General features: G+C 33.1%; 2 protein-coding genes and 1 long non-coding RNA gene across 3 annotated transcripts in view; 1 reads left to right on the top strand and 2 right to left on the bottom strand.

The window, feature by feature from the left end:
• Window positions 1-62: 62 nt before the first annotated feature.
• LOC135142763 (uncharacterized) lies at window positions 63-1292 on the bottom strand. Its single transcript, XR_010282628.1, has 2 exons — window positions 1215-1292; window positions 63-564 (listed from the first exon to the last, which is right to left on the bottom strand). It is a non-coding gene; the product is annotated as an uncharacterized LOC135142763 (long non-coding RNA).
• Window positions 899-22732, top strand: LOC135142603 (histone-lysine N-methyltransferase NSD2-like). The gene is made up of 12 exons (XM_064074345.1): window positions 899-1092; window positions 1285-2904; window positions 2957-3067; window positions 8322-8461; window positions 8517-10077; window positions 15377-16391; window positions 16442-16686; window positions 16737-16923; window positions 21036-21555; window positions 21612-21789; window positions 21840-21997; window positions 22054-22732. The coding sequence occupies exons 2-12, from the start codon at window positions 1305-1307 to the stop codon at window positions 22543-22545; spliced, it is 6207 nt and encodes a 2068-aa protein (XP_063930415.1). The 5' UTR covers window positions 899-1092; window positions 1285-1304; the 3' UTR covers window positions 22546-22732.
• LOC135142642 (dual specificity protein kinase TTK-like) overlaps window positions 22706-24847 on the bottom strand; it is a 14296-nt gene continuing 12154 nt past the window's right edge. The window contains exon 4 of the mRNA XM_064074390.1: window positions 22706-23058. Coding sequence (XP_063930460.1) covers window positions 22789-23058 — 270 coding nt within the window. The 3' untranslated portion in view covers window positions 22706-22788. The remainder of the gene's footprint in view (window positions 23059-24847) is intronic.

The raw sequence follows: 24847 nt of genomic DNA, 5'->3' as shown, positions 1-24847 counted from the left end.
CTTTTTTTCAAGGGGAGGTTTTGTTTAAAGCTGCGTTAGAAGCGTTTATAAAAATAAAATAGTTATGGTTTTTGAATGTTTATTTTTACATGTCAAGAGTTTGCATATCATTCAGTTTTGCACATAAAATATATGTAGAGGCAAATACCATTTATTACATTTTAATTACAGAAAATTTATACTAAACAGGCCGAAATGTGATTTCAAAATGTGTAGTATTTTCCTCGGTGTCTTTAGGGCGCTGTTAGCAGCACTTCTTGCCGCAGGGTGGGCAACATGGGGAGCAGCATGGAGCACAGCATGGTACACAACATGGTACATAAACGCAGGGCGGTGGGCAGCAGCAGGGTACACAACAGGGGGCACAACATGGCGCGCAACATGGCGCACAGCAAGGAGAGCAGCAAGGTCCACCGCAGCAAGACATTTTGTTTTTGTTCTTTTCTTCTTACAGGGAAAAAAACTAAGAATTTTGAACTCTACCGTCGTGGCTCGAGGATTTTCGAAAAAGTAGTGTTGATTTTGGGTTGTCGGGGTGATAGGGTGTTGTTCGGGCATAGCAGTCTTGAAAAAAACGACAAACCAAATTGATTTAAAACCACTTTAATTGGGTTAAATGTAAAGTAAATTTAACGGTTTAAAGTTAAATCAAAATATTTACATAGCGGTTGTGCTATTTTTGTCGTTGTAATTCAAGGACACTCGCGTGGGGTGAACCACCTTTAGGAGGCCATGTGAACGCACCTAAACCCAACGAATTTTTTTATTTTCTCGCAATATTAAAATTAACCACACATCCGCTATCCGACTATTTTGAAACCGAATTAGGAAAAACGGCACACGTTTTTTCCAAAATTTGAATTTATTTTTTTAATTTATCAGTGCGGGCTAACTTCACTCTATTTGTCCCGTATCAAAAAGCGGGAAAGTGCAAAAAGAAATCCGCGGCCAACTTCATACCGCAACATCATTAATTGCATTCCTGGACATAAATCAAAAAATAATCACTTCAAATCAATGTATTTTTGTCACTTTTAATAATTGATGATCCCTGAAAAATGAGTGAAGTTCCCTAATCAACCCGTTTAAATGGTGAGTGTTCGAGTGGTCAACTTTCCCCGACACAACTCCCGACTTGAGTGCTTCGAAAACCGGCGATTATAACCCCAAAAGCTCTCACAACCCCTTTTTTAAGTCACCGTTGTGTTAATTACCTCCGAACTACATCAATATCGCTTTGACGGGTCCTCGTCAGGTTCAACTTAACCTCACTTTTGTCTCTAGGCTGTTGGCTTCACCTTGCTATGGATCCGTCTGCAGCCCACTCTGCTGCCCCCGCCGCCGCCGGAACACTATCCAGCCCCGAGATGCTCAGCCCTGGGGGCAAGAGTCGCTACGGTAGGACCCGTCGTCCCAAGGTGTCTCGCGATTTTTACAATATCGACGATGTTGTTATTGACGAAAATCCGCCGCCGCGTCCCTCTCCACTCAAGTCCCCCAGGTTCAAGCCGCCCCCGAAGTCGCCCATAATCCCGCGGGAAGTGGTGTTTGACGTCAAGGACGAGCTCAACAAGCTCGACGATCTGGGGATGAAAGTGGCCAACAACTTCAAATCTAACCTACAAAGGGGCCTAGACGACACCATCAAGGAGCGGAAGTTCTTCAAGAGCATGTCTGAGAAGGTGGACGTGCCGAACACGGTGGATGTTACTAAAGTGTTTAAGCTGATTTCGAGCAAACCCGTCGTCGTTGCGGACGTGTGTGAGGCGAAAAGCACTCCGAAGACCGTGTTGAAGACGTATTCGAACAGGCGGAAGCACGTGCATGATAGTGAGAGTTTTATCGTGGAGAGTTTCGGGTTGCCGGATGAGCCGATTATACCGGTGAGGGGGCCCGTGAAGGTGGAGAGGGACACGAAAATCGACATGGACATGACGTGCGAGATTGATGTGAATTTGGTGAATCCGTGGGATTTCGGGGAGTTTGATCCTGTGCCATTGTATGCGAGTGAGCCGATTACGACGTTGGATGAGATTCATTTTAATAGAGGGGGGATGTTGGATCTGTGTTCGTACGACACAAATTTTGAAAAGTCGCGGATTCCGACGCCGGTTAACGAAGATGGATGTGAGAAAGGCGCAAAAGTGGTGAGCGTGAAGGAGGCAAAGGTCGACAGCGAGAAGTGTGAGGAGAGTCAGAGCACAAACTGCAGCAAAAGGGGGTTGATTAGTCCTGATTTAGGGAAAAGGGTTAAAAACAAAAACGCGGATAAAAAGAGTGATTCAGTTAAGTCAGAAAAAGTCGACAAAGATGCTAAAAAAGAAGAGAAAGATGCTAAAAAAGATGAGAAAGATATGACCAAAGTATTAGATAAGAAAATATCTCTGGTTAAGAAGCCTAAAATTGAGGGCTGCCCGAGTAGAATTTTAAGGTCCAGTATTGACAATAATAATGTTGCAGCAAAAAAAGACACCGCACCGTCATCAGTAGAAAATACCACTGCCAAAAATAAATTACAATTTTCAACATTACAAAAATTAAGAACTAAGAACCAAGTTGTAAATCCAGTTAAGCTGTCTAAAACTATTTGTAGTCCACAGATCCGCGTGATCCTCAATCCGTTGTCTTGTATGCATAAATATATTCAGAACAAAAAATTGGTACCTAACCCGTTCAAAATCAAGCGCGAAAAATCCAAACTCCGTAAAATACAAAGGCGCAAAATGAAGTACAGGTCATGTAAAGTTGTTCCTAAAATTGCAAATAGTGTAAATAGTGTAAGTGAAGCACTTCCAGGAATCAGCAAAAATAACCTGAAAAAACTGACGCCATTGAAATTCCAAAAAAGTAACGAAAAAACGGTGGAAATAAAAGAGGAGATTGATTTAAAGTCCATCAAAACAGGTGATTGGCGGATCATTGAGACGATATTTAAGTAAAATTGAATTTATTACAGAATTAGTGGAGTTTCAACCGGGCGACTTGGCATGGGCTAAAATCGGTGCCCATCCGTATTGGCCTTGCATGGTCACTCAAGAACCAACCTCAGGGGACCACAAAAAGTTTGGTAAGATCAAGGTCATAGATTAATATAGATGCGACATAGAGGCTGATTTTGCAAAACCACCCTTATTGACATTGGAAAGGCAAGCGCCAAATTTAAATAGTCAATGCCAATAAAAAAAACTTGATTCACTACAACTCGTCTCCTGAGAACTTGTTTGATTTAAAGACCAGAGCGCGCTCAGGCCAATGTCGACTCTAAGCGTTCAGAAGCGATTTGGTTGGTTTAGACTATAATTTCTGTGGGAAATAGTTGTTTGGTCGGTTTTTATAACGACTAAGTGAATATTTTTGGTGCATATTTAGATGATTTTACATATTTTGTTTAACTAAGAATTAATTCTTTATTTGTGTTTTATACTAGCAAAACGTCTTAAACTAAGAATATTGTTGAAATCGTAGCAAAACGTTTTGGAAACACTTCTGGTTTGTATGATTTTTTTTAATGTTTTTACTGTATGATATTAACGTGAGAAAAAAATGAACAATTAAAATAATCGAAAAATCGAGAAATCTAATAATCGAAAAATCGAATTTTAAAAAATTGTAAAACCGAAACATTGAAAAATCGAAATATCGAAGAACTGAAAATCGAAAAAATGTAAAATTTAAAAAATCGGATAACTGAAAAATCGAAACATCGAAAACTGGAAAATCGAGAAACTGAGAAATCGAAAAATCAAAAGATCAAGAAATCGTGGAGTCGAAAAGTCGAACAATTGAGAAACCGAAATAGGTCAAAATCGAAAAATCGAAAAGTTAAAAATTGAACGATTTATAAATTGAGAAATTGACAATCAAAATATCGAAAAATCCAAATCTCGATAAATCGAAAAATAAAAAAACTTAAAAATTCGAAAAATCGAGAGATTGAAAGATCCACAAAATGAGAAATCGAAAAGTGATGAAGTCGAAAAATCGAAAAATAGAGAAATCGACAAACAAAAAGTTAAAAGTTGAAAAATTGGAAAAGCGGAAAAATCAAAAAACGAAAAAATGTAAAACTGGGAAACCGACACATGCCAAAATAAAAAATGGACAAAAATGATAAATCGAAAACCTGAACAATCAAATCTCGATAAATCGGGAATGAAAAATTAACAAATCGAAAAATTGAAAAATAGAACATCTAAAACCAGGAAGTCGAAAAATAGAAAGATTAAAAAATACTGAAAAATTAAAATATCAAAAGATTGAGAAATCTAAAATTTAAAAATCGAAAAAGTAAAAAGGTAGACACATCGAAAAACCCAGAAGTCAAAAATAGAAAAGCCGAAGAATTGAAATATTGAAAAATCCTAAAACTGAAATATCTAAAAACTGAAAAATCGAAAAATCAAAAATCTGAAAAATCAAAAAATTAAAGAATTGAAGAACAGGAAAATCGAAACACACGAAGGTCAAGAAATGGGGAAATCAAAACATCGATTAATTGAAAAATCGAAAAATTGAGAGTTTATAAAAGTCAAATTTGAAAAATTAAAAAATCGAAAATTTGACAAAATGACAATTGAAAAACAGAAAATCTAAAACCAGGAAGTCGAAAAATCAAAAGATTAAAAAATCGAAACATTTGAAAAATTCGAAAACTTGAAAAATTGAAATATCGAAGAACTGAAAATCGAAAAAATGTAAAACTTAAAAATCGAATAACGAAAATCGAGAAATCGAAACTCCCAAATTTAAAGAATTGAATAACTGAAAAATCGAAACATCGAAAAACTGGAAAATCGAAAAACTGAGAAATCGTGGAGTCGAAAAGTCGAACAATTGAGAAACCGAAATAGGTCAAAATCGAAAAATTGAGCAATTTATAAATTGAGAAATTGACAATCAAAATATCGAAAAATCCAAATCTCGATAAATCGACAAATCAAAAAACTTAAAAATTCGAAAAATTGAAAAATCGAGAGATTGAAAGATCCAAAGAACGAGAAATCGAAAAGTGATGAAGTCGAAAAATCGAAAAATAGAGAAATCGACAAATAAAAAGTTAAAAGTTTAAAAATTGGAAAAGCGGAAAAAACAAAAAAATGTAAAACTGGAAAAACTGGGAAACCGAAATAGACCGAAATAAAAAATTGAAAAATGATAAATCGAAAACCTGAACAATCAAATCTCGATAAATCGGGAATGAAAAATTAACAAATCGAAAAATTGAAAAATAGAACATCTAAAACCAGGAAATCGAAAAATAGAAAGATTAAGAAATACTTAAAAATTAAAATATCAAAAGATTGAAAAATCTAAAATTTAAAAATCCAAAAATTGAACAATCGAAAAAGTAAAAAGGTAGACACATCGAAAAACCCAGAAGTCAAAAATAGAAAAGCCGAAGAATTGAAATATTGAAAAATCGTAAAACTGAAATATCTAAAAACTGAAAAATCGAAAAATCAAAAAAGTGAAGTCGAAAATAGAAACCTTAAAAATGGAAAAATTGAAAAATCAAAAACCTGAAAAATAAAAAAATTACAGACTTGAAGAACAGGAAAATCGAAACACACGAAGGTCAAGAAATGGGGAAATCAAAACATTGATTAATTGAAAAATCGGAAAATTGAGAGTTTATAAAAGTCAAATTTGAAAAATTAAAAAATCGAAAATTTGACAAAATGACAATTGAAAATTTGACAAAATGACAATTGAAAAACAGAAAATCTAAAACCGGGAAGTCGAAAAATCAAAAGATTAAGAAATCCAAACATTTGAAAAATTCGAAAACTTGAAAAAATCGAAAAATCGAAAAATCTAAAATTTTAAATATTGAAAAATTAAAATATAAAAAAATTGAAAAACCTAAAATCTAAAACTCGAAAGATTTAGAAATCGAAACATTTGAAAAATTGAAATATGGAAGAGCTGAAATGAAAAATCGAGAAATCGAAAAATCTAAAATTTTAAATATTGAAAAATTAAAATACCAAAAAATTGACAAATCTAAAATTTAAAAATCGAAAAAGTAAAAAGTCGACACATCGAATAATTCAGAAGTCAAAAATGGAAAAGTCGAGGAACAGAAATATTGAAAAATCCCAAAACTGAAATATCGAAAAACTGAAAAATGAAAGAAAAATTGACGAATCGAAAAACTGAAATATCCAAAATCTGAGAATCTAAAGAATCGAAAAATTGAGAAATCGAAAGTTCAAAAAAGTGAAGTCGAAACATCGAAACCTTAAAAAATCGAAAAATTGAAAAATCGAAAAATCAAAGAAGTGAAGTTGAAAAATCCCAAAACTGAAATGTCTAAAAACTGAGAAATTAAAAAATTGAAAAATTGAGAAATCGAAAAATCAAAGAAGTGAAGTTGAAAAATCGAAACCTGAAAAAATAGAAAAATTGAAAAACCAAAAAACCTGAAAAATCAATCAACTAAAGAATCGACAAATAAAGAGTTTATAAAAGTCAAAAATTGAAAAATCGAAATATTTAAAAATCGTAAAATTGAAGAGAAAAACTGAAAACCGAGAAATTGAAAAATTGAGAAATCGACAAACAAAAAGTTAAAAGTTGAAAAATTGGAAAAGCGGAAAAATCAAAAAACGAACAAATGTAAAACTGGAAAAACTGGTCAACTGAAATACGCCAAAATAAAAAATTAAAAAAATGATGAATCGAAAACCTGAACAATCAAATCTCGATAAATTGGGAATGAAAAATTAATAAATCGAAAAATTGAAAAACAGAACATCTAAAACCAGGAAATCGAAAAATAGAAAGATTAAGAAATACTGAAAAATTAAAATATCAAAAGATTGAAAAATCTAAAATTTAAAAATCCAAAAATTGAAAAATCGAAAAAGTAAAAAGGTAGACACATCGAAAAACCCAGAAGCCAAAAATAGAAAAGCCGAAGAATAGAAATATTGAAAAATCCTAAAACTGAAAAATCGAAAAATCAAAAAACTGAAGTCGAAAAATAGAAACCTTAACAAATCGAAAAATTGAAAAATCAAAAACCTGAAAAATCAAAAAATTAAAGAATCGAACAGGAAAATCGAAACACACGAAGGTCAAGAAATAAGGAAATCAAAACATCGATTAATTGAAAAATCGAAAAATTGAGAGTTTATAAAAGTCAAATTTGAAAAATTAAAAAATCGAAAATTTGACGAAGTGACAATTGAAAAACAGAAAATCTAAAACCGGTCGAAAAATCAAAAGATTAAGAAATCGAAACATTTGAAAAATTCGAAAACTTGAAAAATGAAAATATCGAAGAACTGAAATGAAAAATCGAGAAATCTAAAAATCTAAAATTTTAAATATTGAAAAATTAAAATACCAAAAAATTGATAAATCTAAAATTTAAAAATCGAAAAAGAAAAAAGTCGACACATCGAAAAATCCAGAAGTCAAAAATGGAAAAGTCGAGGAACAGAAATATTGAAAAATCCCAAAACAGAAAAATGAAAGAAAAATTGACGAATCGAAAAACTGAAATATCCAAAATCTGAGAATCTAAAGAATCGAAAAATTGAGAAATTGAAAAATCAAAAAAGTGAAGTCCAAATATAGAAACATTAAAAAAATCGAAAAATTGAAAAATCGTAAGATCGAAAAATTGAAAAATCGTAAGATCGAAAAATTGAATAATAAGTAAACTAAAAAAATCCCAAAACTGAAATGTCCAAAAACTGAGAAATTAAAAAATTGAAAAATAAAGAGTTTATAAAAGCCAAAAATTGAAAAATCGAAATATTTAAAAATCGTAAAATTAAAGAGAAAAACTGAAAACCGAGAAATTGAAAAATTGTAGAAACCAAAAATTGAATAATAAATAGGAGTAAACTGAAAAGTCCCCAAACTAAAATTTCGAAATACTGAGAATTCGAAAATTGGAACAGCAGAAATTATGGTCGAAACCGATTAGGATGTGTATCAGCTCACGGGTCATGGCTTATAAATCAAATCGTTTACGAACGCGTAGAGTCGACATTGGCCTGAGTGCACTCTGGTCTGTAGATCAAACAAGTTCTCAGACGACGAACTGTAATTCATGTGACCTGAATTAAAGTGAAGGAAACAGTAAGCAGCTTTTAATATTCTGGTAAATCTAGTGTCAATTTGTCGAAAGTAAAACGCGTCGTTAAAAATATTATGACATTTTCTCTATTGTAGTTAATTTTATTCCTAGTTAGAAACAGCGTGTTTTTTTTTCTGTTTCATGTTAATGTTTATTAATGATCAAACATATACAGCTTACACCCCTCCAGATTAGGTTGTACAATTATTTTCACTTGTTTTTTTCTTAGTTATAAATCGACTTCAACCCCTCTACCACGTACGATTTTTCGGTGATAAGGGTAGAAGATCTTGGGTGAGCGCACCATACGTGATGCTATTTTACGGAAGAAATGACTTGGACACGCTAGCCAAAGTTCTCAAAGCTGAGGTATTTACACCCCTGTAATTTTTATAACGTATCTCATTGTTCTTTATTCGTCCAGGACAAAGTTAAAGCTTCATATATTAAAGAATCGTACGTGATAAAACCAGCGAAACTGCCAAAATGGCAAAGCGGCGTTGACGAAGCCGAATCCTTAAAATGTAAACCGTTACACGAACGCCTAAATTATTTCTTTGAGGTATTTGCCAGTAAACGCGAGAAACAAGAGAGAATGAAAGAATTTGCTATAAAAGAAGAAATTTTAGAAGAGTGTGTTAAGTCTGAAAGTGACATGAGTCCGAGTAAACTACCCAAAAAGAGACCGAGGATGTCTGAAGGCGACGTCGTCACTAAAAAACTCAAGAAGGATGTTCAAGAAATTAAATCCGAGAGTGAAGTAAAACAAGAAACGCCACACGGAGACGGAAAAGTTAAAGGAGAGAAAGACACACTTGCAGAAACGAAGAAAACAAAAAAATCACCAGACGGATCTGATAAAAATTTGAAGAACGAAGAACCAACAACTAGTAAAACTAAAGAGTCTCCGCGGAAGAAAGCCATCAAAAAGTCGGTGTCGAGCGAGGAATTATCCGACATTGGGTCAAGTCCAGAGAGACGCAAAAAAATCACCAAAAAAACGTCGCTAGAAAATATCAAGATAATCCTAAGTCCTGAAGAAAAAAAAATCGAAGAGAAAGTCACTCAAGCATCGCCGAAGAAAATCCAGAAAAAGTCTCAATCCATCGGGGAAGTTGAGATTTTCACGAGTCCGGAAGGACGAAAAAGAATTACCCGAAAATCACAGGAAGCATCCGAAAAAACTTTCAAAAGTCCACAAGCGAAAAAAGCCGAAAGAAAATCATCCGACGAAAGTGACGATAAATCCTCGAAGAAGACTGTTTCGAGAGAATCCAGTCAATCTCCCGAGAAACGAAGAAGGGGCAAGAAAACACCCCCCGAAGACCAATCAAGCGACGATAATCTCCCACTATCCGCACGACTGAGCCAACTCCGAGACACCCGTACTGAAGAAAACCAAAAATCGCCGCGCAGAAACATATCAAAGAAAGAACCAACCCAATCAGTCGAACGAAAACGATCTCAACAGAAGGAAGACGTGGACGGTTTACTCAAAACGCGTAAAAAATTGCGCAGCTACCTTACAAAGCCCGAAAATACGGAAAATGCGGTACAGGAATCGCCTCAAGAAGTACCTCGTAAAGATCCTCAAGATGTACCCCGCAAAGACACTCCCAAGGAACCGAAACGAAATTCACTGGAGGAGGAAGAGCCGAAGTTGTTGAAAAATAAGCGTCATTTGGTTCTTGGGGATGTTTCGAATTCTGATACCGATTCGAAGTTTAGCGACAATAGTTCTGTACCGGCTTCGTTGGAATCGCAGGCGGCACTGTTTAGACGTAATCATATTTTTAGGGGGATACCGAAGGAGAAGGTGTGTCAGGTTTGCGAAGAAGGAGGCGATGTGTTTAAATGTAAAGGGCCGTGTAATGGGGTGTACCATTATAAGTGTGCAATGAACGAGACGAAGGAGGCGAATGAAGAGGATAAGAAGAAGGGAGAAGAAGAGGCGGAAAAAGTGGAAGCGGAGGGGATAAGTGAAAGTAAGTGGGTAGATGGTTTTCTGTAACGCACTGGAAGTCGAATTAGTGTTGTACGGAGAGTGTTACAGTATTTGTTATTTTATTTTAAATGTGCCGAATGTTGAAGTAATTATTTTTAAAACGTTTGGGTTGTCGTTTTCATGAGTGTTTGTCTTAATTTCGTGTTTTTTGCCATTTCACAAGTTGTAGAATACGAAAATCTTGATTTTTCTGTTTACGTGTATTTTACTACAGACGCTCAAAGGACTCGCTACTTACATCGTGACAATAATGAAGGCGTCGAGTAAACTTTTAGAGTACGAAAAAATATGTAGATGGTAAAACGCTAAGTAAAATTTGTCTGCTCATCCCCACCAATAATAGAATGACGTTATTTCTAAATTTTACAATAGTTAATGTTATTTAAATTTTGTAAATAACGTATTCCTCTATCCGTGGTTTACGAATCCGTCTTGAGTTTTTACCTTACGCAACCAGACTTTTGGAAAAAAGATCAAAGTTGTACAAACATTTTACAATTTAATTTTGAAATTGCAAAATCGAATGTTTTGAAATTTTCTAAACGATTCAAGATTATCGCAAGCATGGTAAATGATTAATCAAACTTTATCCGTTTATAATCCACCAGGAATTGATGTCATCTTGAAATTTTGTCAAACTAGTTAAATATTAAAAAGCAACATAGTCCTGAACTTGTGGTTTATGAATCCGTGTTGGATTTTTATCCTGGACAATGAGATTTTTGAAAAAAAATCAAAATTGTGGACACAATTATTATTCAATTTCTTAATTTTTCGATTTTCCAATTCCTTGGTTTTTCAATTTTTCGATATCTCACTGTTGGTATTTTGCAATTTTTCGATTTTTATTTAATCTACCGATTCCTCAAATTTTCGAATTCTCTATATTTTTCGATGTTTCAGTTTTACGATTTTTCAATTTTTGGATTCTTCAATTCCTCAATTTTTCGATTCTTTCATTTATGTATTTTTCAAATTTTCGATTTCTCGATTTATTTCATTTTTCGATTTCTCAATTTTTCGCCATTTCGATTTCTCGATTTAAATTTTTTTCCATTTTTCAATTTTTGACGTTCTTAAATTTTCGATTTTTCGATTTCTCATTTTTTCGATTAATTATTTTTTGACTTCTCAATTTTTCGACTTGACGACTTTTCCATTTTTTGATTTTCTCACATCTCGATTTCCCGACTTTCCAATTTCTCGATTTTTTAGTTTTTCAATTTTTCGATTTTTATCAATTTTTCCATGTTTCAGTTTTGGGATTTTTCAATTTGTGGATTTTTCGATTTTGAAGATTTTTCACTTCTTCAAGTTTTCAACTTTTTGAATTCTGGATTTTTTACTTCTTCGATTTCTCAATTTTTCGAGTTTTAAATTTTAGATTTTTCAAATTTCTGATTTTTTAATGTTTCGATTTCTCGATTTTTCAATTCTCCATTCTCCAGTTTTCTGAAATTTAAATTTTTCAGTTTTTAAAGTTTTAGATTTTTCGATTTTTCACTTTTTAGAATTTTTTAAATTAAATTTTTTTTTGATGTTTCGATCTTTCGATTTTTGGACCCTTCGGCTTAGATTTTTCGATTTTAAAAATTTTTGACTTGATTTCTTAGATTCTCGATTCTTCAATTTTTCGATTTCTTGGTTTATCAAGATTTCGATATTTCAATCTTTCCAGTGTCCAGTTTCTCGATTTTTCTATTTTTCGTTATCTCAGTGTTGGGATTTTCCTATTTTTCGATTCTTTATTTTCTCGATGTTTTCTATTTTTCGTTTTCTCAATTTTCCGTTATTTCAGTTTTACGGTTTTTCAATTTTTCGATATTTCAATGTTGGGATTTTGCAATTTTTCGATTCTTTAATTTCTCGATTCTTCAAATTTTCGATTTCTCGATGTTTTCGTTTTTCGATTTCTTAATTATCTGATATTTCAGTTTTACGGTTTTTCAGTTTTTCGATTCTTTAAATTTTCAACGTTTCCAAATTTTACATTTTTCGATTTTTTTAATTTTCATTTTCTCGATTTTTCAGTTTTACAATTCTTTAATTTTTCAATGTTTCGATTTTTTCACTTTTCAGTTTTTCGATTTTTATTAATTTTTCGATGTTTCAATTTTGAGATTTTCAATTTGTGGATTCTTCCATTTTTCGATATTTTAGTTTTCGCATTTTTCACTTCAATTTTTCGACTTTTCGATTTCTCTTCTTGATGTTTCAATTTCTCCATTCTTCAGATTTTCGAAATTTTAATTTTTTAGTTTTTAAAATTTTTTATTTTTCCATTTTCAGTTCTCAGATATCTCTATTTTTCAGTTTTTCGAATTTTTAAATTTAAAATTTTTCAGTTTTTTTATGTTTCGATTTTTCAACTTTTTTCGGATTAGATTTTTCTGTTTTTCAATTTTACGATTTTTAAAATTTTTTATTTGATTTTTCAGGTTTTCGATTTTTCAATTTTTCGTAACCTCAGTGTTGGGATTTTGCAATTTTTCGATTCTTTATTTTCTTAATTCTCCAAATTTTCGATTTCTCCATGTTTTCCATTTTTCGTTTTCTCAATTTTCCGTTGTTTCAGTTTTATGATTTTTCATTTTTTGGATTTTTCTTTCAATTCATCAATTTTTCAATTATTCAATTCTCATTTTCTCTCAGTGTTGGGATTTTGTGATTTTTCGATTCTTTAATTTCTCGATTCTTCAAATTTTCGATCGATATTTTCATAATTCGATTTATTAATTATCTGATGTTTCAGTTTTACGATTTTTCATTTTTTGGGTTTTTAAATTTTTCGATTTTTTAATTTTTGACGTTTTTAAATTTTTGATTTTTCGATTTCTCAATGTCTCGATTAATCGATTTTTTGATTTTTTGACGTTACGACTTCTTGATTTTTGATTTTCTCATATTTGGATTTGGCGACTTTTCAATTCTTCAATTTTTCAGGTATTTATTTTTTCAGTGTTTCGATTTTTGGACTTTTCGATTTTTCAGTTTTTTGATTTTTATCAATTTTGCGTTGTTTCAGTTTTGGGATTTTTCTATTTGTGGATTCCTCTATTTTTCGATATTCTAGTTTTCGGATTTTTTACTTATTCGATTTTTCAATTTTTCGAGTTCTAAATTTTAGATTTTCAATTTCTTGATTTATCGACATTTCGACGTTTCGATTTTTCGACTGTCCAGTTTCTCGATTTTTCAATTTTTCGATATCTCAGTGTTGGGATTTTGCAATTTTTCGATTCTTTATTTTCTCGATTCTTAAGAATTTTCAAGTTCTCGATGTTTTCGATTTCTCATTTATCTGATGTTTGAGTTTTACGCTTTTTCAATTTTTTTATTTTAAAATTTTTTTGATTTTTCAATTTTTGACGTTTCTAAATTTTCGATTTTTCGACTTCTTAAGTTCTCAAATCGTCGATTTTTTTGATTTATCGATTTCCAGATTTTTCGACGTTACGACTTTTCGATTTTTGATTTTCTCATATCTCGATTTCTCGACTTTTCAGTTTTTCAATTCTTCAATTTTTTAGGCTTTTAATTTTTCAATGTTTCGATTTTTCGGTTTCTCGATGTTTTAGTTTTTCGATTTTTATCAATTTTTGATGTTTCAGTTTTGGGATTTTTCAATTTGTGGATTCCTTGACTTTTCGATATTTCAATTTTCGGATTTTTCACGTTTTCAATTTTTCGACCTTTCGATTTTCAATTTCTCGATTTTTTACTTATTCGATTTTTCAATTTTTCGAGTTCTAAATTTTAGATTTTCAATTTCTTGATTTATCGAGATTTCGACGTTTCGATTTTTCGATTGTCCAGTTTCGCGATTTTTCAATTTTTCGATATCTCAGTGTTGGGGTTTAGCAATTTCTCGATTCTTAAGAATTTTCAATGTCTCGATGTTTTCATTTTTCGATTTCTCATTTATCTGATGTTTGAGTTTTACGCTTTTTCAATTTTTTTATTTTAAAATTTTTTTGATTTTTCAATTTTTGACGTTTCTAAATTTTCGATTTTTCGACTTCTTAAGTTCTCGAATAGTTGATTTTTTGATTTATCGATTTCTAGATTTTTCGACGTTACGACTTTTCGATTTTTGATTTTCTCATATCTCGATTTTTCGATTTTTCAGTTTTTCAATTCTTCAGTTTTTTAGGCTTTTAATTTTTCAATGTTTCGATTTTTCGGTTTCTCGATGTTTTAGTTTTTCGATTTTTATCAATTTTTGATGTTTCAGTTTTGGGATTTTTCAATTTGTGGATTCTTCGATTTTTCGATATTTTACTTTTTCGATTTTTCAATTTTTCGAATTTAAAATTTTTGGATGTTTCTATTTTTCAGTTTTTCGAATTGATTTTTTTCGATTTTTCGACTTTTCGACTTAGATTTTTCGTTTTTTCAATGTTTTGATTTTAAAATTTTTGATTTGATTCTTCAAGTTTTCGATTTTTCAATTTTTCGATTTCTTGATTTACCGACATTGTCCAGTTTCTGGATTTTTCGATTTTTTGTAATTTTAAATTTTTCAGTTTTTTAATTTTTATAATTTGAAAATTTTCAGTTTTTCAGTTTTTTTAATTCTAAAGTTTTCAATTTTTCGGTTTTTCGACTTCTCCACTTTTCGATTTCTCGATCTTTCGATGTTTCAATTTTTCAATTTTTTAGAGATTTTTCGATTTTTCAGTTCTTCAATACTTCCATATTTTCCAATTTTTCGAGTTTTTAAATTTTACATTTTTCAATTTTTGGATTTTACAATTTTTTGATATTTTTTGACATCTGGGTTTTACGATTTTTTAAATTTTTCGACTTTGATTTTCAGATCTCTCGATTTTTCAATTGTTCAACATTTTAATTTTCCAAATTTTGAATTTTAGATTTTTCGTTTTTTTTGATGTTTCGATTGCTCGATTTTTCAATTTTTCGAATTTTTAGATTTCAGTTTTTTGATTTTTAAAATTTTTGATTTTTCGATTTCCCAATTTCTTGATTTATCGATAGTTCGCTTTTTTTATTCTTTTCATTTTTCAAAAAGCCTCTTGGTGGTTTTATTAGACAGAATCGCGGAACTATTGGACTGATTGTTGTGAAATTTTAGTTGGAGATTATCGTGCAGATGGTAAAACGCTAACCAAAATTTGTCTGATCATTCCCTCCAATATTTTGAAATTTTAAAATCGATCAACCTGTTGCATGGGTCGTATAAGTCGCTTGTTTGTGTGTAAATATTGTTCCTTTTGTTTTTCCCCAAAATAATCTTGCCAATTGCCATTTTTGTTTAGATAAAGAAAAAAACAACGTCGAAATCATCTCCGTCGACTCAAAGAAACCCATTCCGAGCATCAGCGACTCCCCCAACTTCAAAGACATGACTTTAGCCGAAAAAATCGACTTCCGCATGAAAGAAATCATGAAAAAATTCGACTACCAGTCAGTTTACGCCGAATCCACCGACTCCAGCAGCGAAGAATTCGTGGTCAACGAATCCTTCGAAAAATACAAAAACCAATCAAAACTCTCCCTCACCGTCACCAACAAACCCTCAAAAAAAGAAATCCCCATAATCAAACACGTAACCGCCGACAACATCAGCTACATCTGCGTCACAAACGAGAAACCCAAAGAGAAAGACATCAGCGAAATAGTGAGAGAGAATCTCCAAAACTCGAGATGCTATTGGTGCACCACCGAAGAGGCCCCTCACTGTTTGGTCTGCCAAAACGAAGAATCCAAAGCCGGCTCAAAATTCCGCCAGAAATGTTCGATCCACCAATGCGGAAAGTACTACCATCCAGAGTGCCTGAAAATGTGGCCCCAGACCCAATGGTCCCTCATCAAAAACACAAAAGACACGAAATCCGACGCCACTTATGACACGTTCGTGTGTCCACGCCACGTGTGCCACACGTGCATTTCCGACGATCCCCGAGCGTCAAACTCGCGCTGTCCGAGCGACAAAGTCGTCAAGTGTGTCAGGTGTCCGGCCACCTACCACTCGAGCAACTACTGCGTGCCTGCAGGTAGTCATATTTTGAGCACTTCTCAGATCGTCTGTCCGAGGCACTTCAGCAAGTCGAGCCACAAAAAACGGATGCAACAGACCATCAATACCAATTGGTGTTTCATTTGTTCGAAAGGTGGCGACTTGATTTGTTGCGAGACGTGTCCGACTAGCGTCCACGTTGAGTGTCTTCCGGGGGATTTGAACGAAGATGACACTTTCTTTTGTGAGGATTGTCAGTCGGGGCGGTTGCCTTTGTACGATGAGATCGTTTGGGTAAAGTTGGGGACTTTCAGGTGAGTGAGGGTTGCGTTTCATCGGACACCCTGTATATTGTCTCTTTCAGGTGGTGGCCTGCTTTGATTCTCTTTCCTAATGAGGTTCCGGATAACGTTAAGAATATTACGCACAATAGGGGCGAGTTTGTGGTGAAGTTTTACGGTACGTATGACCACTATTGGGTGGGGAGGGGTAGAACGTTTCTGTTTCAAGAGGGGGATAAGGGGCACTCGAACTCGATCAGGAAGAGGGTGGATAGTGCGTTTGTTAAGGCGATAGAGGAGGCGGCGGCGGCGCATCAGTTGAAAAAGCGTGAGTTGATGGAGTGGGAGTCTAACATTAAGTACAACCCACTTTTGTAGAGTTTAAACTAAGTAAAGTGGCTGAGAAGAGTAGTGGTTTGAAACCACCCCCATACATCAGGATTAAGGTTAATAAACCCGTGGGCAATGTTAGGTTATTTGATGGTAATACGAGCAACACGACATCTTGCGAGTGCGACCCGAATCAGCCGCACCCGTGTGGGCCAGACAGCGATTGTCTAAATAGGTGAGTGCTTGAAAAATCAGGGGTGGTCTGAATAAAAAAATTAAATTGTGGTTAGTACAGAAAATTGAAATAAATGAAATGGACGTGGCCCAAGGGCGAAATACTCGGGCACCAGTTTTTACTGCCCTAGCGTAGCTAAGGATGAATTGTAATCGAGTCCATCGGGCTAGAGTGCCTTGATATGAGTATTGTTCATTTTCGACGTTGAAGCAATTGACCTCAAAAATATTTCAAATTTGACGAAAACGTTATTTTAGCCATGGGAGAACAAATAATTATCAAATTAACTTTTAATCTTGTACATGTTTTTTCGAACAATTTTAAAAATAAAAACCCCATCATTGTGTAAACTCCAGAAGAAATTGTTGAGACACTTAAACACCATTTTAAACAAAAAGTCCTTAAACAAGAAAATCTGGAACAAGAAATCCTTAAACAAGAAGTGAGCTTCAAATGTCTAACTTAAAAAATCTTATTTATTATGAAATTCTTTTAAAATTTAACTATCCAGTGCCATCCTTATGAACATTAATAAGTAGAAAAGTGCAGCATATTAAATTTATGTCAGGGATCTTCCATGAAATGTTTTAAAACCATGAACTTTACGACTCTGTTTTTAAATATAACAAAACAAAATGAAAAAGTCCCTAATTTCAAACTACCCATATGCGACAACATAAAAAACAAGATTTTTTCATATTTTTGATGTTATAAAATAATAATTACATACTTGTTTTTAATTTTCACTTTCTGAGCCGAAGCTAAGGAAGTATTGTAATCGAGCCCATCGAACGACTGGTGCTTTAATGTTTTTTCGACGTTTCATGACCACGACAGTATGAAAAAATTAGTCTTCCGTTTCCGTCAGACTGTCTACAGTCTGTCCGGATTTTAATTAGACAGTTTATCAGGAATATCGTGTGAATGGGTAAACGTTAACCAAAATTTGGCTAATAATCCCCAAAATTTATATTTTAGTAAATACGTATTATTTAAATTTTATAAGTTAAAATGTTCCTACACTTGTGGTTTATGAATCCGCGTTAAGTTTTTACCGTAGAGACATTTTTGGGGAAAAAATTCAAAATTTTATTGCAAAATTTTACAGTTTAACGTTGAAAAAAAAAATTAATGTTATTAGAAGAATGGTAAATCGTTCATCAAAATTTGCGCGTTTGCGATTTTTCAGGTTTTTGATTTTTCAATTTTTCGATGTTTTAAATTTTCGATTTTCCGACGTCTCAAGTTTTCGATGTTTCAGATTTGAGGTTTTTCAGTGTTTCCATTCTTCAGTTTTTCTTCGATTTTTCAATTTTTCGATATTTCATTTTTGAGATTTTTCAATTTTTTGCTTGTTCATTTTCTCGATTTTTCAAATCGTATATTTCAGCTTTACAATTTTTCAGTTTTCGACGTTTCCAAATTTTCGATTTCTCGATTAATCTATTTCTGTTTTTTGACTTCTCGATTTTTCGATTTTAATTTTTTTTTTATTTTCGGTTTTTCGACTTCTCGATTTCTCGATTTTTCAATTTTTCGATATTTCAGTTTAGGATTTTTTCAATATGTGTAATGAATATTTTTCGGTTTTCTATTTCTTCAATTTTTTTTTCGATTTTTAAAGTTCAGATTTTTCAATTTTTCGATTTTTTGATGTTTCCGTTTCTCGATTTTTGTATGTTTTGATTTCTCGATTTTTCAATTTTTTGTTTTATTTTTCGGTTTTTTAAATTTTAGATTTTCCAATTCTCCGATTTGTTTAAATTTTTGGTGTTTTTAAATTTTAGATTTTCCAATTCTTCGATTTCTCTGTTTAAATTTTTGGCGTTTTTGAATTTTCAGTTTTTCGATTTTTCAAGGCTTCGATTTCTCGTTTTTTCCGTTTTTCAATTTTTCAGTTTTTCAGGTTTTTGATCTTTTTTATCTTTTAGAATTTTCGAATTCTGAAATTTTCGATTTTTAAATTTTTTGATTTTCCTATTTCTCAATTTTTTGACTTCTAGATTTTTCAGTTTTTCAATTCTTCAATTTTACGAATTTTTAGGTTTTTGATTTTTCAATTTTTTAAATTTTCGACTCTTCTATTTCTTAATTTTTCGATATTTCGTTCCGATTTTTCGGATTTTTACTTTCAAGTTTTTCGATTTTAAAAATGTTCGATTTTTCAATTTTTCTTTTTTTGATGTTTTTTTCGATTTTTAAATATTTTTGTTTTGATTTCTCAGTTTTTCAGTTGTTCGATTTTTCTGTTTCAATTTTTGCCGTTCTTAAAATTTCTATTTTTTGGTTAATCAATTTTTCGATTTTTGTATGTTTCGACATCTCGAGGTTTCAATTTTTTGTTTTATTTTTCGGTTTTTTAAATTTTAGATTTTCCGATTCTCCGATTTCTGTTTAAATTTTTGGCGTTTTTAAATTTTAGACTTTCCAATTCTTCGATTTCTGTGTTTTAATTTTTGGCGTTTTTTAAATTTTCAGTTTTTCGATTTTCCAACTTTTCGATTTCTCGTTTTTTCGGTTTTTCAATTTTTCATTTTTTCAGGTTTTTGATCTTTCAACTTTTGGAATTCTCGAATTCTCAAATTTTCGATTTTTAAATTTTTTGATTTTCCTATTTCTCTATTTTTGACTTCTAGATTTTTTAGTTTTTCAATACTTCAATTTTTCGAATTTTTAGGTTTTTGATTTTTCAATTTTTTTAATTTTCGATTTTTCGACTTTTCTTTTTCTTAATTTTTCGATATTTCGGGTTTTTACTTTTTTCGATTTTAAAAATGTTCGATTTTTCAATTTTCCTTTTTTTGATGTTTTTTCAATTTTCCTTTTTTTGATGTTTTTTCGATTTTTTGTTTTGATTTCTCAATTTTCCAGTTCGATTTTTCTGTTTAAATTTTTGCCGTTCTTAAAATTTCTATTTTTCGATTTTTTGATTAATCGATTTTTCGATTTTTCAATTCTTCTCATTTTTACATTTTAGGCATTACTAAATTTTCGACTTTTCGATTTCTCTATTAATCGAATTTTTGATTTTTTAATTTTTCCATTTCTCGATTTTACAAGTCCTAGCTTTCTCCATTTTTCAGTTTTTGCAGTTCTTCAATGTTTCGATTTTTTAATTTTTTAAATCTTCAGTTTTTCGATTTTTCGACATGATTATTTTTCAATTCTTCGATTTTTCTGTTCTTCAATTTTTGGAATTTCTAAATTTTCGACTTTTCGATTTCTCGATTAATCGATTTTTTGATTTTCCCATTTCTCGATTTCTCCATTTTTCAGTTTTTGCAGTTCGTTAATTTATTAAATTTTCGGTTTTTCGATTTTTTGACTTCACGATTTTTCGACTTTTCGATTTCTAGATTTTCCAATTTTTCGATAATTCACTTTTGGGATTTTTCAGTATTTTGATTCGTCAATTTTTCGTTACAATTTTTTGATTTTTTACTTTTTCACTTTTCCGAATTTTAAAATTTTTGGATTTTTCAATTTTTCAGTTGTTCAGTTTTTTAAATTTTCGATTTCTCCATTGTTCAATTCCTCGATTTTTCTTTTTTCCAGTTGTTTGAAGTTTAAAATTTTTGATTCCGTCTGTCTGTTCGGATTTTTATAAGACAGTTAATCTACGAAACTACTGGACTGATTGTTGTCAAATTGTGTATGTATATTAAGAATATCATGTAGTGGTAAAACTCTAACCAAAACCATCCCCACCAACAACGTGATGACAACTCTTCAAAATTTTTCATACTGAGTAGGGTTAAATTTTATAAAATAACATACAACCTGTACTTGTTTTTTATGAATCTGTCTTCAGATTTTTCCCAAGGCATCCAAATTTTCGCAGTAAAATCGAAATTGTACGGCAAAAATAGTTTACGTTCGAATGTCGCATGAAATTTTTTTTATGTTGTCTACTTTTATCAACGCATTCATATTCTTGGAGAAATTTCCGTTTTCTGTCATAGTCACTCCAGATAAAATATAAACAAGTGTGTTTTCGTAAGAAAATGCGCTCGAATGCGAAGTGGGGAGGTATGGGTGATTAAAGTGTAATACATTAATGAATTCAGAAAATTCGTGGAATGGGTAATATGTGATGAGACTGCTAATTTCAGGTTACTCCTGACCGAATGCAACCCCGAGGTCTGCCCGGCCGGCGAGCGCTGCAATAACCAATGTTTCGAAAAGCGCGAGTACCCCCCTCTGGTGCCCCATCGCACCCAAGTCCGCGGTTGGGGCCTCAAAACCCTAGCTCCGGTCCGCAAGGGCCAATTCGTGATCGAATACGTTGGCGAAATCATCGACGAACAAGAATACCAGAGACGCATCCAAAAAATGCACGAACAGAAAGAAGAGAACTACTACTTCTTAACCATCGACAAGGATAGAACTCTGGATGCCGGCCCTAAGGGAAACGTCGCAAGGTTCATGAACCATTCCTGCCAACCCAACTGCGAAACCCAGAAGTGGACGGTGAATGGTGACACGAGAGTCGGTCTTTTCGCAAAGTGTGATATACCTGCAGATACTGAACTTACATTTAATTATAACTTGGAGTGTATAGGGAAAGAGAAGAAGATCTGTAAGTGCGGAGCGCCGAATTGTAGCGGCTTCATAGGCGTCAAGGTTAAGTTGGTAAGTGAGGGTGGGGGAAAGTGGAAGGGGTGATTAAGTAACGATTGCGGTTACAGGATGGACGGAAGAAATCGACCAAGCCGAAAAAGAAGGTCGCGCCACCACCGGAGGTCGTCGATAATGAGAATCCGTGCTTCGTCTGCGGAAAAGTGGGAGATGTTGGTGCTTGTAATAATAAGATTTGTACAAAGTATTATCATTTAGGGTGTGTAGGACTGACGACGTGGCCTGAAGGTAAGAAAATAATTTTTTTATTTGACGGTTTGATTTCTTTTTAAATTTAGGCGGAAAGTGGGTCTGTCAATGGCACAATTGTAACTTCTGCTCGAAACGCACCATCAGATGTTGCGTTAAGTGCGTAAACTCGTTTTGCCCTCCGCATTCCCAAGGCACCATCAGATACGACAAACAATTGGGCTTCGTTTGCTTCGAACACGACCCGGTAAGCTCTAATAAAGGTAAATTCCGTCCGTTTTGTTTATTATTTGTGTTTTCTAGAAGAAAGAAACTACCACGACGCAGACCTGCGAAGTTCCTAAAAGCAACGATGGCACAGGCGCAGAAACCGTCAAAACGATTACTCCCGAAGAAGACGCGAAGCTACCCGACGTGGACGATGTCCTAGACTCGATGAGTTTAAGTTTGAGGTTGAACGGTTGCATGACGTCGACGCCGCTAAAGAAAGCCAAGGAGGAGAGTTCGCAGGACGAGAGTACGGAGTCGAGTACGATAGAAGCGAAAAATAATAAGAGTAAAAGGAAAAAGAGGAAGTCGAAGAGGAGGAGCACGGCGAAGGTTGAAGTTAAAAGTCACGTGAAAAATACTGCCACTTTATTTAATCCGAAGCAGAACGAGAACGAAGTCAAAGTAGGTGAAGTTGCGGTAGTGAAAATCTTGAGGAACGGGGGGAGTGGCTTGAATAGGACGGATCCGGATAAAAATCTCCCTATACGGAAACGTAGTAGACTTAGATATGGAAATACCTTGTAAATTTTTGTAGAATAGATTTAAATGTTTTTATATCGCAGTACTGTAAGTTGGTTTTAATTAATTCTGAATTATATGTTATGCTTTAAAAAAAATATTATAGAGTGAGAGTATGGCGTAGAATTTATTTATTCCTGAGTCGAGAGCTGTTTCACTAAAACAATTTTCAATAAAGCGGTTTTTTATTTTACATTTTTTAATAATATACCTGTACAAATAATATATGAAAAAATAAAGAATATCAGTTCAGACTAAACTGTGGAACATGTTTTCGTATTCTTGTATTAGGTTTTCTATGGAAGGCCTCAGCTTCATGTTCACTTGGAGACATGCCTTGATCGTGGTGATGAGCTTTTCCGGCACCCAGTTCGCGTCGGGGTACTCGATTTTGTGATTGGGATCTATAATTGTCGCTAATTTGGCGTAGACTTGCGTGATGTGTTGGAAAGGAGTTCGTCTATATACCAGCTGATATAAAATACATCCCAGGGACCACACATCAGATTTGAAGCTAAGCTAAAAATAAAAATAATAGGAATTTCTTATGTTTATGTTGGTATTGTGTGTGACAGAATTTTGGTTATATTTTGGACACATTTTGCACATTATTAAAAAATGTCAACAATCTGACAATCTTGACAGCTGACAACAGGAAATTATTGAAAACATGATACCAATTTCAACAAAAAATCGAGGATTGCCACAGACTCAGTCATTTCTGATCACGCGGTATATATATTTTTCTACAGAAATGGGAATTTTTTGCGACCAATTGCAATCATATGCCCATATAAATGGTGGAAATTAATTAAAGTTAAAGTTAATGGGTTTTAAATTGTATAAAATAAACGAAACCTCCAGATTTTTGGAAAAAAAAAATCAAAATTATGCAATTTAATTTTGAATCTGCAAAACCGAATGCTTTGAAATCCTACATGTTTTAAAGTTATCACAGATATGGTAAACTTTTGATCAAAATGTATTTGTTCATCCCCCCTAAAAAAATGATGACGTCACCTCAAAATTTTGCTGAACAAATCCTATCTTAAATGTGAGAACTATGATCAGTCTGTACTTGTATTTTTCATTGCATTCATAATTTTTAGATCTGCTTTTACAGGGTGACTAAAAAATTAATGAATCAGTCAATTTAATTTATTGAATAGATTGTAAGGATCCAATTCGAATTTTTAAATTTCAAACGAATTCCGCGCGCACAAGAAACGGTTAGTGAGAAGAAGGAGAGGTTGGCAACCAACCACCCCAAAGAAACAGACGTGCGTAAAGCGAAGGTGGTATTGTCTTGAAAAATGAGTCACTTCCTTTTGATCGCTTGGAGAGAACGGTCGACTTCTTTTCGAGCGCTTCGAGCAACAGGTTGTATTTTTAATTGTGAATTATTCTGTGCCTTTTGCTGTTGTGTTTTGTTTTTCCAGTGTTGATCTGTTCCATTGGAAAACGTGGCAGCCCCCGTTGAGCCATTGGGTGTTCCTGATTTCGCATCGTTCTTACGACGAGGTTTTTGTGTTCCTGTTGGCGGTAAGCCGTGTCGAAATCTTCGCATCTTTGGAGAGGTATGTTTTGAACACCTGTTTCGCCGCGAGTTTCAAGCCCCGACGATGCTTCTGACCTCGTGACACTTCGACGCGTGCGCCTTTTTCCACTAATCTCGTTTTTTTATCTTTCATTTAAAATCCATCGCAGTAGGGCTTTACAGGAAGTGATTTCTAGTTCGGGCCATGCTTTATTTAGCTATATTTGTGAAATCTGTATTTTGGATGGCGGCAAACGAGTTGTTATTCTCACCGTTCTTTGTTCAGGCAGCGGCCATTTTGAAGCGTCCATTTGTTTCTTTTAATCGAGCACATGTTTTAACTGAATCTATTGAACAAAATAACAACATTGTGGGTCATGGGGGGACGTGCCTTCTATTCTTTGGATTTAGCACATCGTTTATACAACGCCACAGGATTCATCGTATTTTTGCATCGCATATTTTCGACGCCTATTATTTGGAATGACGAATTCGTCCAACGCCATTTTGCAACTGCAGATTGTCTGCCATGTTTATTTATGTGTTTTGTTTGGGGAAATGTATGTGTAATAATGGCCCACAATGCAGCTAAATAATTTCACGTTTGAATTTTAACCAATAACTTGACTGGACACGAATTAATATTAATCACATGTAAATCTGTTAACTTTACAATCTTTCACCTCATGCAATTTGTCTTTGTCTCACAATTTTAGCTTCAGTAATTTTCTTTGCTGTATCATTTGAATTGAACGTAAATTTCCATGCTCT

The sequence above is a fragment of the Zophobas morio genome, unplaced genomic scaffold, assembly GCF_036711695.1.
Source record: "Zophobas morio isolate AGI-343-1 ecotype UQ-CSIRO unplaced genomic scaffold, CSIRO_AGI_Zmor_V1 ptg000004l, whole genome shotgun sequence".
In the NCBI taxonomy this organism is placed as follows: Eukaryota; Metazoa; Arthropoda; class Insecta; order Coleoptera; family Tenebrionidae; genus Zophobas; species Zophobas morio.
Note: the sequence above shows the minus strand (reverse complement) of the source record. Positions and strands in the feature narration are given on the sequence as shown.